General features: G+C 45.4%; 7 protein-coding genes and 1 non-coding gene across 8 annotated transcripts; 5 read left to right on the top strand and 3 right to left on the bottom strand.

Annotated features, from left to right (window-relative positions):
* Positions 1 to 708: 708 nt before the first annotated feature.
* Positions 709 to 796, top strand: V1513DRAFT_t40. Its single transcript has one exon. It is a non-coding gene; the product is annotated as a tRNA-Val (tRNA).
* Positions 797 to 904: 108 nt separating this feature from the next.
* On the bottom strand, positions 905 to 2,500 carry V1513DRAFT_478376 (uncharacterized protein). Its single transcript, XM_066900271.1, has 3 exons — positions 1,779 to 2,500; positions 1,365 to 1,730; positions 905 to 1,339 (listed from the first exon to the last, which is right to left on the bottom strand). Exons 1-3 carry the CDS (start codon positions 2,331 to 2,333, stop codon positions 1,301 to 1,303), a joined length of 960 nt encoding a protein of 319 aa, XP_066754411.1. The 5' UTR covers positions 2,334 to 2,500; the 3' UTR covers positions 905 to 1,300.
* Positions 2,501 to 2,614: 114 nt separating this feature from the next.
* Positions 2,615 to 4,269, top strand: V1513DRAFT_441497 (uncharacterized protein). The gene is made up of 3 exons (XM_066897532.1): positions 2,615 to 3,219; positions 3,273 to 3,346; positions 3,410 to 4,269. Exons 1-3 carry the CDS (start codon positions 2,971 to 2,973, stop codon positions 3,918 to 3,920), a joined length of 834 nt encoding a protein of 277 aa, XP_066754412.1. The 5' UTR covers positions 2,615 to 2,970; the 3' UTR covers positions 3,921 to 4,269.
* Positions 4,270 to 4,288: 19 nt separating this feature from the next.
* On the bottom strand, positions 4,289 to 4,912 carry V1513DRAFT_441498 (CoA-binding protein). Its single transcript, XM_066897533.1, has one exon. The coding sequence runs from the start codon at positions 4,807 to 4,809 to the stop codon at positions 4,378 to 4,380; it is 432 nt and encodes a 143-aa protein (XP_066754413.1). The 5' UTR covers positions 4,810 to 4,912; the 3' UTR covers positions 4,289 to 4,377.
* Positions 4,913 to 5,178: 266 nt separating this feature from the next.
* On the top strand, positions 5,179 to 6,583 carry V1513DRAFT_441499 (glutathione S-transferase). The gene is made up of 3 exons (XM_066897534.1): positions 5,179 to 5,833; positions 5,894 to 6,090; positions 6,142 to 6,583. Exons 1-3 carry the CDS (start codon positions 5,403 to 5,405, stop codon positions 6,495 to 6,497), a joined length of 984 nt encoding a protein of 327 aa, XP_066754414.1. The 5' UTR covers positions 5,179 to 5,402; the 3' UTR covers positions 6,498 to 6,583.
* Positions 6,584 to 6,710: 127 nt separating this feature from the next.
* V1513DRAFT_412464 (kinase-like domain-containing protein) lies at positions 6,711 to 9,232 on the top strand. Its single transcript, XM_066895752.1, has 3 exons — positions 6,711 to 7,097; positions 7,156 to 8,237; positions 8,285 to 9,232. The coding sequence occupies exons 1-3, from the start codon at positions 7,076 to 7,078 to the stop codon at positions 9,008 to 9,010; spliced, it is 1,830 nt and encodes a 609-aa protein (XP_066754415.1). The 5' UTR covers positions 6,711 to 7,075; the 3' UTR covers positions 9,011 to 9,232.
* Positions 9,233 to 9,787: 555 nt separating this feature from the next.
* On the bottom strand, positions 9,788 to 11,626 carry V1513DRAFT_323544 (major facilitator superfamily-domain-containing protein). The gene is made up of 2 exons (XM_066894688.1): positions 10,503 to 11,626; positions 9,788 to 10,452 (listed from the first exon to the last, which is right to left on the bottom strand). Exons 1-2 carry the CDS (start codon positions 11,463 to 11,465, stop codon positions 9,817 to 9,819), a joined length of 1,599 nt encoding a protein of 532 aa, XP_066754416.1. The 5' UTR covers positions 11,466 to 11,626; the 3' UTR covers positions 9,788 to 9,816.
* A 1,296-nt stretch (positions 11,627 to 12,922) lies between these two features.
* V1513DRAFT_424282 (uncharacterized protein) lies at positions 12,923 to 14,219 on the top strand (the record flags this gene model as incomplete). Its single annotated transcript, XM_066896076.1, has 3 exons — positions 12,923 to 13,079; positions 13,140 to 13,235; positions 13,303 to 14,219. The coding sequence occupies 3 exons, from the start codon at positions 12,923 to 12,925 to the stop codon at positions 14,217 to 14,219; spliced, it is 1,170 nt and encodes a 389-aa protein (XP_066754417.1).
* Between the last annotated feature and the right edge of the window lie 433 nt (positions 14,220 to 14,652).

Raw genomic sequence — 14,652 nt, forward strand, 5'->3', positions numbered from 1 at the left:
TTTTTTAAGTGTTATTTATATTTGTATGTTTGTTTCATATTTCGTATTTAATTACAAATTTAAATTTTAATTCTTGTCATCCAGATACGGCAGTCGACCTAGAATCGGGCACGAAATGTGGAAATGTATCAATAACAACAGCTTACCTGAATATACACTGATTTTGTGACGTAAATTAAACCTGTTCATACCGGCTCATTTGCAGAGCAATGTGACTTGGGTTAATGCATATGGATGGCCGGATCGATCTTAAGGATTATACGACTATCTTATACTCTGTAAGCCCAAAAAGACGTTTTTAACCCTGTTGAACGGTATATCTCATATTAGCGATGGTTGCAATATCTTTCATTCATATTCTTGTCATTCCTGCGTGAATATCCGTGGATATCCGTGGATATGACGGATACGGATACGGATAAGCCCCTTTCTCCTGGCTACGGATACGGATACGGATAACTATATGTTACCTGGACACGGATACGGATATGGATAACGAAAAATCTTATCCGTGCCGATCCCTACCCAATCCAAATAAGTCCGCAACTTACAGCCATGGAGTGGGAGCCTGCAATTCGGTTTTATATTTCAGATGTTACCAAAACTTCCACAAGTAGGAACACAGATTGTACGAACCGCTCGGAAACCCTAGCCCTAGGTAGAGGTACTAGGAGCCGATCCAACATTGTTGAGGTACCGATGTCTATTGGTCCAGTGGTGTAACGGTTTATCACGTCTCGTTCACAGTAGTGAACAAAATCCGAGGAGGTTCCGCGTTCGATTCGCGGTTGGATCAATATTTTTTAATTGCCAGTTAACTTATCATAACTTAGATAATTTATTTTAATAAGTACTTATTAACTGAATTCAAGCCATTTATTTGGCTTATACAGTGTATTTTAATAATGGGTTAAGAAAATGTATTAATGTTATCACAAAAAAAAGGAAGCAAAATTCGGAAGCCACCTCACCAGCTGCTGAGAAAGATTCGCACGTGACGAATTCGAAACAAGCACCAAATATCACCATATATACAGTAACGTACCAAAACCAAAAACCCATCAAAATGCTTTCTGTTATGCTCACTATGTATTAGAATTATCATTTCAATAAATAATCAGAAAGATTGCAGGGCATTCAATAACCCCCAATCCTAGGCATTCGTATATATCTTACACCGCCTCTCACCTCTTTACAAACCATGCATCACGAAACAATGATATGTCTCATTAACAGTACCAAGTTCTGAAAGTCTGCGCAGGTGAGACGTCGACGGCTCTAGTATACGTATCTTGTCATATCAATGTAAATCCAGGGTTTCCCAATCCTGTCGACGAAGCTGCCGCATAATTTTCAAATAGTACAATAACAACCTGCATCACGATAGCTGAAATTACTGGAATTGTTATATTATCATCGAGACCCCAGAAATCGACAGCCTCTGCTGCTGCACCCACAAAGCCCGACAAAATGCACAGAACTGGTAAACTCAATTTGCTCGTCTCTGGCGTCCATGCCAGGTGTTCACCAATGTTGACTACTGGTGTCGCCGGGAAAATGAGGCCATACTCAAGATAAGCCGCAAAAACACCGGTGAGGAAAGCAGCACCTGTACCTGCCAGTGACTTGTTGCGGAAGAATTTTGGTGTGAGATGACCATACGCTCTTCCGAAAGAGGAAGCAGCAGTATCACACCATGATAATAGCAAGATTGAGAGGATAGAGATGTCCTGTAACAGGTTTAGTGGTGACTTTATGTAACAAAACTGACGCCATACCTTTGGGAAAGCCAAGAAAACCAGAATCAAACCAAGGAGATACCACACAATCCCATTCCACTTATTAACTTCGCTTTCTCTCATCAAAAATCCAAAGGCTTTAACATAATAAGTACTAAAGCTTGGGAAATTGAACCGTAAGATGTCCAGTAAGACAATACTGGAAAGTAAGAAAACCAGTACGGGTGTGACCTGTGAGAGCTTGATACCGTTCCAATACAGGTCCAAAGTAAGAAAACCTATAGAGACGTGTAAAAGCTTCCGGGGAACCTCGTACTTGTGAATAAAATATCTATAGCTCTTGTGCGACGGTATTAATCCCAGCGGTGAACGTGACCGTGGTGTCAGCACCTCATTTGTTTTCTTGGCCTTCTTGCCATTCACTCCGTTCTGCGCCGGAGATACCGTTAACTCATTGGTTCTTTGGGCAGTGCAACTAGCCACTGTCTTCTGCTGCTGCGATTGCGATTGCGATTGCGATTGAGACAGAGAATCGGCTTTTGTCCGGGACCGCGTCTGACGCTCCGAAGTTGGCGTCGCCGAAGTATATGCCATGGCTTTAAATGGAAGTCTTCTATGAATAAATTTCGGAAGCTCACGACCGCTATAACTAGAGTATTTTGAGATTGTTAAGCACTCGCGGGCCGTAAAGCTGTTATATAGCGAGGACAGGTCGGACACGTCAACGGAGAAAATTGCAGTTGGCAACCCAAAGGCTCGAAACGCCGGACAGGCCCTGGTCCCTGTCTTGAGTACGAGCCCCCCGAGTTTACATCACATCATCTTGAACCTCGAAAAATGTCAAAAAGTTTAACAAATTGCTAAATGCAGTTAACGAGCAGTGTTGAGACACATTGTCTGTGGTAAAAGACTTATTGGTTTATTTTAATAATTTCGGATTAGTGAGATTAACTCATGAATTTTTCGCCAACTAGTATACACATATCTATATGCAATATTTTGGGTAGTGAACTTACCGTACGGAAATGCCAAGCCGCACGTAGTCTCGCGATGAGCGTCGTCCAGTAATGAATGATTGGGGCGGCTGTGACTTCGCGATTTTCATCCTCCACACTCAGACCATAAACGATTCGATCACCATTGCGATAGATAGAAGCAACAATCAATATACATTATTCTTGAATCCGGATCCGCTTAGCAGGATTGCGACAGCTCTGAGACGCTCACCAATATGGTCGGTGTTGATTCTCAACTGTGCAATGCACTCGATAACCAGTCTATTTTCAATTTTCTTATTTCGCTGGCACTCGCATTCGGTATTGTGTTTTCATATATTCCTCAACATCTCAGGATCATACTACGGAAAAATTCGAGAGGGATTTCGCCATGGTATTTGCTGCTAGGGACTACATCCGGAACATGTAGTCTAGGAAATGTCTTGTTGTTATCGGCAGATGTTATGGGCTGCTGTGGTGTATTGGTACGAACGTGAAGCCTCTATTGACTTAAAGAGCATGGATCTAATAATTCTAGTCTCGAGGAAAATGCTTCGCCGCGACTTTGGGCGTAATTCAGATCGCGCTGCAGTTTTCAATGTTTGCTATAATGTGAGCTCCCCAATATCTACTAGTGCGTTTATTTTGTCTATCTGTAGCACTAATGCGTTATAGTCTAATATTGTATTTGGTATATTTCCCCCGGGAGTTTACTACAGAGTATCGGCTAGCGGTAAACATTGCCCGCCTGGCTCTAGCTCATTTCGTGACAACGTCCTTTCTCGCTCTCTTACTTTTCCTATCCGGCAAGTACATCAGTTTGTACGCCGGATTTCTCGGCATTCAAGCCACACTTTTGGCCGCATTTCAATACATTCCGCAGTTGTACATGACGTACAAATTACGGCATGCAGAATCGCTCAGTAAGCATACGCTGATGATACAAGCTCCGGGAGGTTTCTTGTGGGCTCTCTCTTTAGCCTTGCGTCAAGGCACGAGTTGGAGCTCCTGGCTCCCGTTTTTTATGTCCGCAGTGCTGCAGAGCTGTTTACTTAGTATGTGTATTTATTTCGATTACCAACATCCTATGCCAATGCACGAATTTTACGACCCACTGGTGCCAGAGATGGAAGACGAGGAGTATACAATTTCAATTTTTCATGAAGATGCGGAGCACACGGATTAGAATCAAGTGTTGGTTGGGTGCAATTGCTGTACTGTCGGGGTGGTCGAATTCGTGTATATAATGGACATATTCGGTGCGGCTGCTCTCTGTTATGTTATGAGAGCAGCTTTTTATCGAAGCAAAATATACAGTCAATTTTCATTAAGTCGTGTAGTGTAGTGGATTCGTTGGATGATAGTATGACCGAACTGTTGACGATGTGCTTATCGTTCATGGAGTCAAACATGTCGTTTTCAAGGTGGATGCGTGTCCAATGAACAGGTACTTTGGATGGTTGTTGAAGTGGAGTTAATCAAGCTAAATTCCTACGTAATTTAGTAAGTAATTGAGTTTGATCAGGTATAAAGGCACGTTGGATTAGTTCACTACAAATTTTCCAAAAATTTTCCATTATTTTAAAGCTACATAATGCAATATCCATACCCGAAACCACTGTACACCAAATTTAGAAATTCGTTCACAAATTTGCAACGGCGCGTAATCCGTCCTCACCTTCGACAAGAACACAACGTCCACCAGCGATAACATTCAGTCCGTCTCTAGCAGCATCTAGAGTAGCATCGTCAAAACTTCCAGGCTGAAACCAAATGCCCTTGACTTTATCTCCCAGCCCGTTGATCTCCTTGAGTAACACTTCGCTCACTCGCGGTGGAGTGATAACGCTAACAGAAATGTGTTCGGCACCGGACTGATTCAGAAGGGCAGACACGCTCGACAGAGACTTAACACCGTAGATGACAACTTCGCGTGGATTGATACCGGTCGCGGGCAATTTGTGGTCGAGATACCACCTCAGCACCTTGTTGCCGTACTTGGTTGGATCCGCCGATGCGCCGACAACCGCGTAAACTCGAGCAGAAAAGAATTGACGGAGTGGCTCGATCGACATTATCAATATATTAGAATATTGCAAGCACGTGATAGTGAAATTTAAAGAAAGAACCGGGATTGTCAGTCGCTGATCGACATAAGCGCCAGGTGAATGGCGATGATCATGCGGCTCTATTGTAGAGAGAATACGCCAACAGGGGCCCCGCAGTACCCCTGCAGCAGAGTAGAAAGCCAACCATTTTGCGCGGTTGGCTAATAATAGTCTTAATGTAGATTTACTGCAACTACTTTCAACAAATCAGGCAAATGGTTCCAAAGAGTTTGCGTTTTTGCCATTGTAGCGATATTGCATTACAGATGATCGGCAGTTAAGCAGATTGTCTAAACTTCACGCTTTGCCGCGTTTGGTTATCACCATGACGCGAAAGCACGTGCTCCTTGGCCGGGTAAATGTGGAGACGCGTTGGGACATATCCCTCCAGCAGGCGGTTGATGCGAATTCCGTCAAAAGCGAACACGCGTTCAGGCCCAGACTGCAAAAGGAGGAGCGCACGACCATCGAGGTCATTAATGGCATAGACCGAGTACAAAAGAGGTCACTTCACTCTGATCAGCGCCATGACCACTTCATCCATTTCTCTATCGATTTAAATGGCTCCAGCATTTCCAGATGACAAGACTGCGAAGGGGCCCGGAGTTGACGCAGACCAGCGTAAAGAACAAGCCGACAAGGATGGCAAGTTTCGACGCCAGTCGTCTTCTTTTCGCGACGTAATCTCGGCAGACCACTCCAAGTTCAAGCCAGAAAAAGGCAGATACGTCGTGTATGTCGTTGCCACATGTCCGTGGGCGCACAGAGCGCTACTTATGCGAAAATTGAAGGGCCTTGAGGAGTTCATCGATGTGGTTTGGCTCCATTGGGCTCTGGGAGAGAAAGGATGGTATTTCAAGGAAGAGGACAATTCGTTGGCCAAAGATCCGTACTATGGATACACCCTACTCCGTGAATTTTACTTCAAGGCAGATCCGCGATATGATAAGCGGTTCACTGTGCCGATGTTGTGGGATCGGAAGTATGAGACGTGAGTGTCCACTGCGCGATTGCTCCCAACGATTTGATGGCCGCTAACAGTCGGCATTAGAATCGTGAACAACGAATCTAGCGAAATCATTCGTATCTTTAATACAGCTTTCAATGAACAGCTTCCACCGGAAAAAGCTGTCATTGATGTCTACCCCGAAGAATTACTCACTGAGATCGACGAAGTGAACGAATGGGTGTATGACAAGGTCAACAATGGTGTCTACAAGACTGGCTTCGCTACCACTCAGGAGGCCTGTGCGTTGCTGAGTTAAGAACATTAGGAATGCTGTACGCTAATAAATTTAGATGATGAGACCGTGTACCCTCTCTTCGAATCTCTCGAACGACTTGACAAGCGCCTGTCCGATGGCCGCGAATTTATTATGGGTTCCAAATTGACCGAGGTTGATATTCGCTTGTATCCCACCATTGTCCGATTTGATGCTGCCTACTTCACTCTATTCCGCTGCAATATTAAGATGATTCGATATGGCTATCCTTATCTTCACAAATGGCTTCTCCATCTCTATTACGACTTTCCGGAGATTTTCGAAGGGACTACATTTTTGGAGCAGTTGAAGAAGGGATATGCGTCTACCCGAGTCGGAATCACTCCAGCTGGGCCTATCCCCCTTATCATGGAAAGGCAGGCGGCGTTGTAAGAGCGGACGCGTGAATTTTAGCAAATGAATATTTTTCAAAAATCATAGATGGTTTCGTTCTAATGCAACAGCACATAAAACAGCCGTACAGAGTGGCATTACCCATATTGTTGATGCTGATAGTCCAAATCAGTTCCATTGTATCATAGTAATTACGTCACGGGAAGTTCGGTTTCTCGTGTTCCGGATGCCGACAGCCGTGACCCGGAAATATCTTACATTCGCTGGTCGCTGGGCGAACTATTTATGAGAGCGACGCTGATTACAACTCGCCGGGTCACCCAATCTAAAAATTGACAAAAAATTGCTGGTTTTTTTTTGCACTGATTACTCTAAATCGCTTGTTGCTACCTTTTATACCCGTATCTCGGTCTCTCTGAAGCTTGGTAATAGGGGACAGTTTGGTGCCCTGTTGCCGTTGCACATACGCCACAAGCATCAATAGCAACTGGCATAAGCACATTCGCGGGACGCGAGCATCTACCCACACGAGTTTCAGCCACTACTTATTCTTGTAGTACTCCTCGACGCATATCTAATCTGCAATCAGAACCAGGGTGTTCATATAGATACAGAGCATGTCCTGGAAATTAACAAAGAGTAAGTATCTTACTAGCGACGAGGCAATTTGAACTACCATACTGATTCCGCACGTCAGAACTACGCGACACTCATTTGTCGTCTAGCCTGACCTCTTCGCGTTCGTCGTCGACGTCCACAATCACTCCCCAGTCATATTCTGGGGAACCGGAAAAGACTGAGAAGAGCAAATCGCATCATTATCATTTTCACTATAGCAGCAAGCACGACGATTCGAATCATCATGCAGAATCTAAGTCGACCGCATCTAAAAGTTCCTTGTCGCCTAGCCATAGACAGACCCCTTCGATAACTTCAACAGTTAGACCTGGATTGTTGACCGTCACGATTCACGAGGCTACTGGCTTGTCTCTGCCACCGTCATATACACATGCTCATCACGGGCAAAGCAACGCGCTGCAGTTCTCAACTACTACCTCCACATCTCGGCGTTACCTTCCATACCTTGTTCTCGAGTTTGACAAAACTCAGGTTATTATCGACGCATACGCCGGCACGATCGAGGCTCCTAAGTGGGAGCAGACCGCAAACTTTGACGTCAGTAGAGACGAGACCCTGACGCTGTCACTATACGTCCGAAATCCAGGAGCGTTCTTCACATCGTCGGCAAGCAGTGCTCCTGGGACTGGCCCGAATGGGAGCTCCACTGCCGGCTCCGGCGGAAGCAGCGGTCTGGATCGGAAACGGTCCGATGAGGATATCCTTCTCGGATCTTGCAAAGTGGTACCTAAGCTAGATGTACGGGCTGGCAAATTCGATGAGTGGTTGGCTGTGTCTTGGGGTAGCGGCAGAGTTCACATATCAGTCTCATTTAAACCGAATCAGAACGCGCCGCTGACTATAGACTCGTTCGAGCTGTTAAAGGTTGTAGGAAAGGGTTCATTTGGTAAGGTGATGCAAGTGCGAAAGAAGGACACATCTCGAATTTATGCTTTGAAGACGATTCGCAAGGCGCATATTGTTTCACGATCGGAAGTCAACCATACGTTGGCGGAGCGAACAGTGCTCGCACAGATCGACAATCCGTTTATTGTCCCGCTCAAGTTCAGCTTTCAGTCGCCAGAGAAGTTATATCTTGTTTTGGCGTTCGTTAATGGCGGCGAATTGTTTCACCATCTCCAACGGGAAGGCCGATTTGATGTATGTATAATGAGTGGGTTATGTGAAGTAAAATTTAACATATTTAGCTTAATCGATCCCGGTTCTATACAGCAGAGCTTCTCTGTGCACTCGAGTGTCTCCACGGTTTCAATGTTATCTATCGTGATTTGAAGCCGGAAAACATCCTTCTGGACTACACTGGCCATATCGCGCTTTGCGATTTCGGTCTCTGCAAGCTGAACATGACAGAAGATGACAAGACGAACACTTTCTGTGGTACCCCGGAGTACCTCGCACCGGAGCTGCTTCTGGGTCAGGGATACACGAAAACTGTTGATTGGTGGACACTCGGCGTCCTGCTATATGAGATGCTGACAGGGTTGCCTCCATTTTACGATGAAAACACTAACGAGATGTACCGCAAGATTTTGCAAGATCCACTGCGATTCCCCGATGATATGGACAAGGACGCGAAATCACTGCTAACTGGTCTTCTCAATCGCGACCCTAAGCAGAGACTTGGCGCGAACGGACCTGCCGAAATTAAGGACCACAAGTTCTTTGCTGAGATTGACTGGAAAAAGCTTTTGGGGAAGAAGTACCCACCACCTTTCAAGCCTAGTGTTGCATCTGCTACGGATACGTCCAATTTCGACAAGGAGTTTACCAACGAAGTGCCCACTGACTCTGTCGTTGACGACTACTTGTCTGAAAGTGTCCAGCGTCAGTTCGGGGGATGGACGTACTCGGATACTCGGCTGGGAAGCACTGTCGGAAGAGAAGGACCTGGACCTGGCAGTGTGATCGGTTAGTTGCGTTCGAAAATGTCGCTACCTAACCAAAGCGATAATTTCGTATATATTATGAACTTGGGCAATGAAGTGGGGGCACATCGCGGTAAAGGTTTTTCAGAATTATTGATATACGTATTGTAAAATTGTTCAGTTTGGCTTTTTGGGCGCCATATAAAGTGAGGTTGTTAGTTATGTTATGCTTCTTTCAGTTACAAATAGGAATTTTTGTTTCATTTGCAAAAGAAAGTGTATGCCCGTAAATTTTAGCGACTTTGCACAGGTGAATGTACTAAAACACGCACCTTGTCTAGAGGATGGACGAGGAGAAAAGCGCCTGCCGTCGTGACGCGATATTTAGAATCGCAATTTTAGGCGGTTTCACAAAAAGCAACACGGCCATGTATATTCTCTTCGCCACATACAATCAATCAGCAGTCAACTGCTCTACTGTCCCGGTCGAAAACACATCTATGCTTGCCTTGACGGGACCGGGGGGAGGTAACACAATGAGCACCCGCCCCGTACTCGAAGACTACCTGAATAGTGACAACAATGTGATGTATTCAATAGATTTGTTAAGGACCAATGCTTGGCTCGGCGCGTAGCTTGTCGAGCAACATTATGGTAGTGATATATTGTCCACTACGTCCGAAATGCATAACCAGAATCAAAGGACTGCTAGTCGTATCCTTCGCGGAGACAAAAATATGCGGTTTATTGCTGTCGATGTTAACATAAGATATTTCAACGCAATATTAATTACATGAATATACAGAAATGACAACTCCAGTGTATTGTACATCAGCAACCAAATTTCATGTGATCTAAGTTGCCTCTTCGTTCTTCTCCTCATCGGTCTCGGCGGCCTTGTGGCCCTGCTTGCCGACCTTCAAGAATGCTGAGCAGACCAGTCCGACAGCGGAGATTCCGACAGCGAACCAAAATGCAGCTTTATACGAATCATACAGTTTCTGAACTCCAGTGTGCGAGCTCCTTTTAGCCGCTGCCTCCACAATCGTTGTCGAAGCGGCGATACCGATTGCCGCGGTAAGCTGGATGATCGTATTAAAGATTCCGGCCGCTGAAGACTGCGATTCGCGCGGCACGGCGGCAAGAGTATGCATATTGGCAACATTATATGCCAAATCGGCGCCAACCACTGACAAGCAAATGGCAGGAAATGCCATGGCCCAGTATATCAAGTCTATTGGTTGTAATGCCCATAGTAATGCAGACGCAGTGAACGCAGTCAGAGCAATGATCATGAGAATGCGGCCCGGAATGAGATGCAGCGTGAAGGCAGCGAATATATTTACAATCACACCGCAAATCGCCTGTGGAACGAGATAAGCTGTTGTAAGAATAGCCGACGCGCCGCGGATATCTTGGAAGAAAAGAGTAATATGGTAGTTTAGGACACCCATGAAGTTCATAAAGCCACAGACAGAGACAAGCATACACTATGAGACATGAGCATCAACTCTTCTAACAACTAATAATAACGACTTACCAAAGCAAATCCAGGATACCGCCAAATATACAATGGCATCAAAGGATTTTTTGCTTTCGACTCCCAGAATATAAACATTGCAAACGTGATAATGCCGACTATCAACAATACAATCACATAAGGTTCAGCCCATCCCTTTGATGCCGCTCCGGACTGGGTTAATGCAAAAACAAACATGAACAACGCCGACGTTGCCAGTAGAGCTCCAAAATAATCTAGCTTCGCTAGGTTCTTCTTCATCGTAGACCAATCCGTATGAGGGTCATCAGGCACAGAGAACCATACCAAGATCGCAAAGATGGAGTATTCAATAGTTGAAAAGAAAAGAACAGCACGCCATGAGATAAATTGCGTGCAAATACCACCACATATAATACCAACAATAAATCCTAGAGGTGCTCCGGCAGAGAAAGTGGCCATAGCACGGTTCTTTCGCTGGCCAGGCACATATGTCGCACCTATGATACCGACCGCTGCCGGAGTCGCAGCTGCACCTGACAAACCCTGGAATCCGCGAAATACATCGAATACGATATCCTTCTTCATAAAGCCCGACGCGAGACACCAAATGGCGTACCAGACGTAGGCGAACAGAACCATCCGCTTTCGGCCAACGTTGTCAGCGATTGAAGCTAGGAGCAGCACAAACGCGCCTGATGACAGAGAGAAAGCCGATATCGTCCACGACAAGTCTGCACCCGAAATTCCAAACGACTCGCCCATGTGCGGCATTGCGATTAGCATGGCGCCCAGGTTAGACGTTGCCAGCGATGCGCCGAAAGTGAGCACGATCACAGCAGTGAGTTCGTGTGCCAAAGACCTGAATACAGGCGGTCGTTCCTCACTGACCAATTGGGCATGATATCGTGCATGTGCTTCGTCCTGCGCAAGCCCTTTCAATTGAGACTGCGACATCGTCGCATTGAGCTCCAAGCCGTTGCTGCCAATAATATTGTCGACCATAGTAAACGACGATCAAATAGCCACGATCCAATGATGCTTTTGTGCGATGTCCGAACAATCGGCGTATTCCTTCGCAGACAATATCATATATATATATACCGAAAGATGAAGTGCTAGACGCACGGTTGATTCCGGTCAGAGAACTCTATCGGCCAAGCACTAGCGCAAGTCCTTGAGGATCCAGACTGCGAACAGCACTGGCTCGATGTGCAGTCCGCCACAGTTCGCTTTCAGGACATGAAATGAATTTGTCATTTTGCGATGACGTTCCGCGGATTGTCAGGGGGCGCTCGGCTGTGCGGCTTTCGATGCTGTGATGTCGGTTAAGCTAGTGGAGACATAATGGAAGATCTCGCGTCAATAACCCTAGAGATATCGACGACGCCAAGAATATCAGATGCAGCACATTGAAACTTGGTATATCGCCACAATTGATATAATTCAAACTGTACAGATAGCAAGTCATCAGGATTAGGGCATCTTTGTCGGAAGCTCGGATAATCCATTTGCCCATTTCGAACCTAAAAGCTCCGATGTGAATTCTGGCCAATTGCTTGCTATCGGCAGTTGACCAGGCAACTGTCAGCCGACAGCTTACCTTTCCCTCGTCGGCTAATCTCAGATTAACTGTCGAACGTTGTCAATTGCTTTTGGTGTTCGCACTGTTTCATTGACCTGCGGCCATCATAGCTCATTGCCCAATATATAGAGGTCATCTTGGTAGTGCTTTCGCGCGATGGACCAGTGTGTCGCTTCTGTCATGCTAGTCGAATCTGCGCCATTATTCTTGCCAGCGACTTGGCACTCCGCAAAAATAATTATATATTCAGGGGGATTTGATATTATCTCCAATTATTATAGCCACAGCCACTTATCAAGATGTGCAGAAATTATCAGAATACGAATCAGTAATAAGTATGCTTTATCAGCAGTATTATACATATGTATATCTCGAAAACCTGAAGACTCGAAATTTTGAAACCCTGGCAAAGAGTCTGGCGTGGTTGTCCAAGTTAAACGACTGTCGATGTCCGTAAACCAAGCTGTAGCCCAGGCAATCGTTGGCGGCTGAGGTGATGTACCGAAAACTGACTTTGAGATAGCTTCTATGTGCATAACATTTCGGAGATACTATTCTCCTGCCGCGTTATACCAGGTCTGACATAGCCAAACCACTAAAATGATCCAAGCGTGCGATTCTATACAGATAATTGTACTCTGGAATTCACGTCATTATTGACAAATTGTTATGCGAATGTACGCTAGTGGCGGGTCAAATATGGCTGTGCGACAAGTGTCCGCATCCGTCCTATCAAGCGCGTAATAAATTCATGTCAACAAACATTGTGACTCACCGCCCTAAACAGCAAACTTGTGCACTGCAGTTTCTACCACGGATACAAGCGGCCAATCGATTTCAGGCTATAATTATTCTTAGAAGGATAATTTATATCTCTATGCCAGCTCCTCATAGGGTACCGTTTGTTGCTACGCCGGAGTCGGGCACGGCTGACCCGCAACTGCCCTCCGGCAAGTCACCTACAAATAGCTCCACCAATCCAATGGGTCCTCCAGGATCATTAAATATGCGCCAGGAGTATTCGGCTGGAACAAGTAATAGTCACAATTTATCTTTGTTATGAAGATTGTGATTAATCATATATCGTTCAACAGATGCGTCCACCAAATTAGATGTACAGAGTCTGAAGATGCCAACTGGCTTCTCATTTAAGCCAGCTCCGCATGCAATGAAATCCGGAAATTCGAAGGGTTGATCTTATTTTACGAAATCATTATTTACCATTTCAAGACTCTGCTGACAGGAAATGATTTCAAGCTAAGAAGCGATCACAACAAAAGTCGAAAGAGGCCCAACTCCCAAGAGTTGCGACTCCCATTGCCGACGTGACTGACTTGACTGACGATGATAATTTGAGCTTCGACAACGACGGGGTTGACTTCGACACATATATTCAGCAGAACGCTGTTGCAAGGCAAGAAGGCGTTACTGTAAACAACTCCACTGGAGAGTCCGATGTTGTAAATGGCAGACGTGAGAGCGATAGTGCGAATGCAAGTTTCTCAACAGCGGAGACCACATCTGTTGGCATGGATAGCACTAGCATGAGCGTCACGTCGGACACATCGCTCAGGGTTGACTACAATGACTTCGCCAAAGAAGAGCAAGAATACGGAAATCTTCTGTCCGCCAAAGACGCAAATGGAGACGACTCCACTAATAAGCCAGTGTTGGAATTCCAGTTATTTAATAACTCGCGTCCAGATATTCGTCGACCTTCTTCAAATCATAGCCTACAGCAGCCGATCGACCAATCTATCCAGAGAGTTCAGCAAGTGTCGACTCCAAGTAGGATACTATCTCCCGGACCATATCCTTATCCCCGCTCAATGCCAATAACGAGCCCTCACCCATCTGATAATATCGCGATCGACTTCGAGAGGGCCAACCAAGTCCCGAATCCGACAGAACATGCGTATGGTGAGATGACGCTGGAGGACTGGCAAAAAGCCGGCGACAATTTGCTTTCTCGCGCGTCCGACTTGATCCGACGTGCAGCGGAAGTTCGAAAGCATAAAGCAGATGCACTCGCGGCACTGGAAGCTAAAATTGACACGCATGCTAAAATGCTAGATAGACGGTTCAAGAATCTGCTGAGCGAAAAGGAGAAAATCAGAATTCGAGCTGCTAATCTAGTTAATGAGGCTGGTGGTTGCGGATATAGCAGTTCATAACAAATTTATTATGATGCTAATAGATGCTTTGCCGTGGACGGGTGTTAGTTGCTACTTCTCGCTTTGCACTTTTCAGAAATCTGAACCGAAGATTCGTTTCTCTACTGAACATTTTATATTTGCGTAGATCCACTAGCATTTGCTTACAATGGCTTGTAATATAATGCGCTGGAGTAATGGCAATTGTTAGGACGATGTGTCAACTACACGCATACGGCTACAATTCTTTAATGTCTACGCACTATGTGTCTCTAACTGGCACAGCATTCAAATTGTCTCGCACATGTGTAGAAATAACGGCAGCGGATTTTCATAACGGTATCTTGCTGAGACGACAATGGCGTCACTACGTCCCGTCAATTACACGGCGCAATTGTCACGTTCATATCAACCGATACTCTATCTGATAGAAGAGAACGCTAGGAAAGCTTCA

This window comes from Lipomyces chichibuensis (genome assembly GCF_038497645.1).
Source record: "Lipomyces chichibuensis strain CBS 12929 unplaced genomic scaffold V1513scaffold_9, whole genome shotgun sequence".
Classification (NCBI taxonomy): Eukaryota; Fungi; Ascomycota; class Lipomycetes; order Lipomycetales; family Lipomycetaceae; genus Lipomyces; species Lipomyces chichibuensis.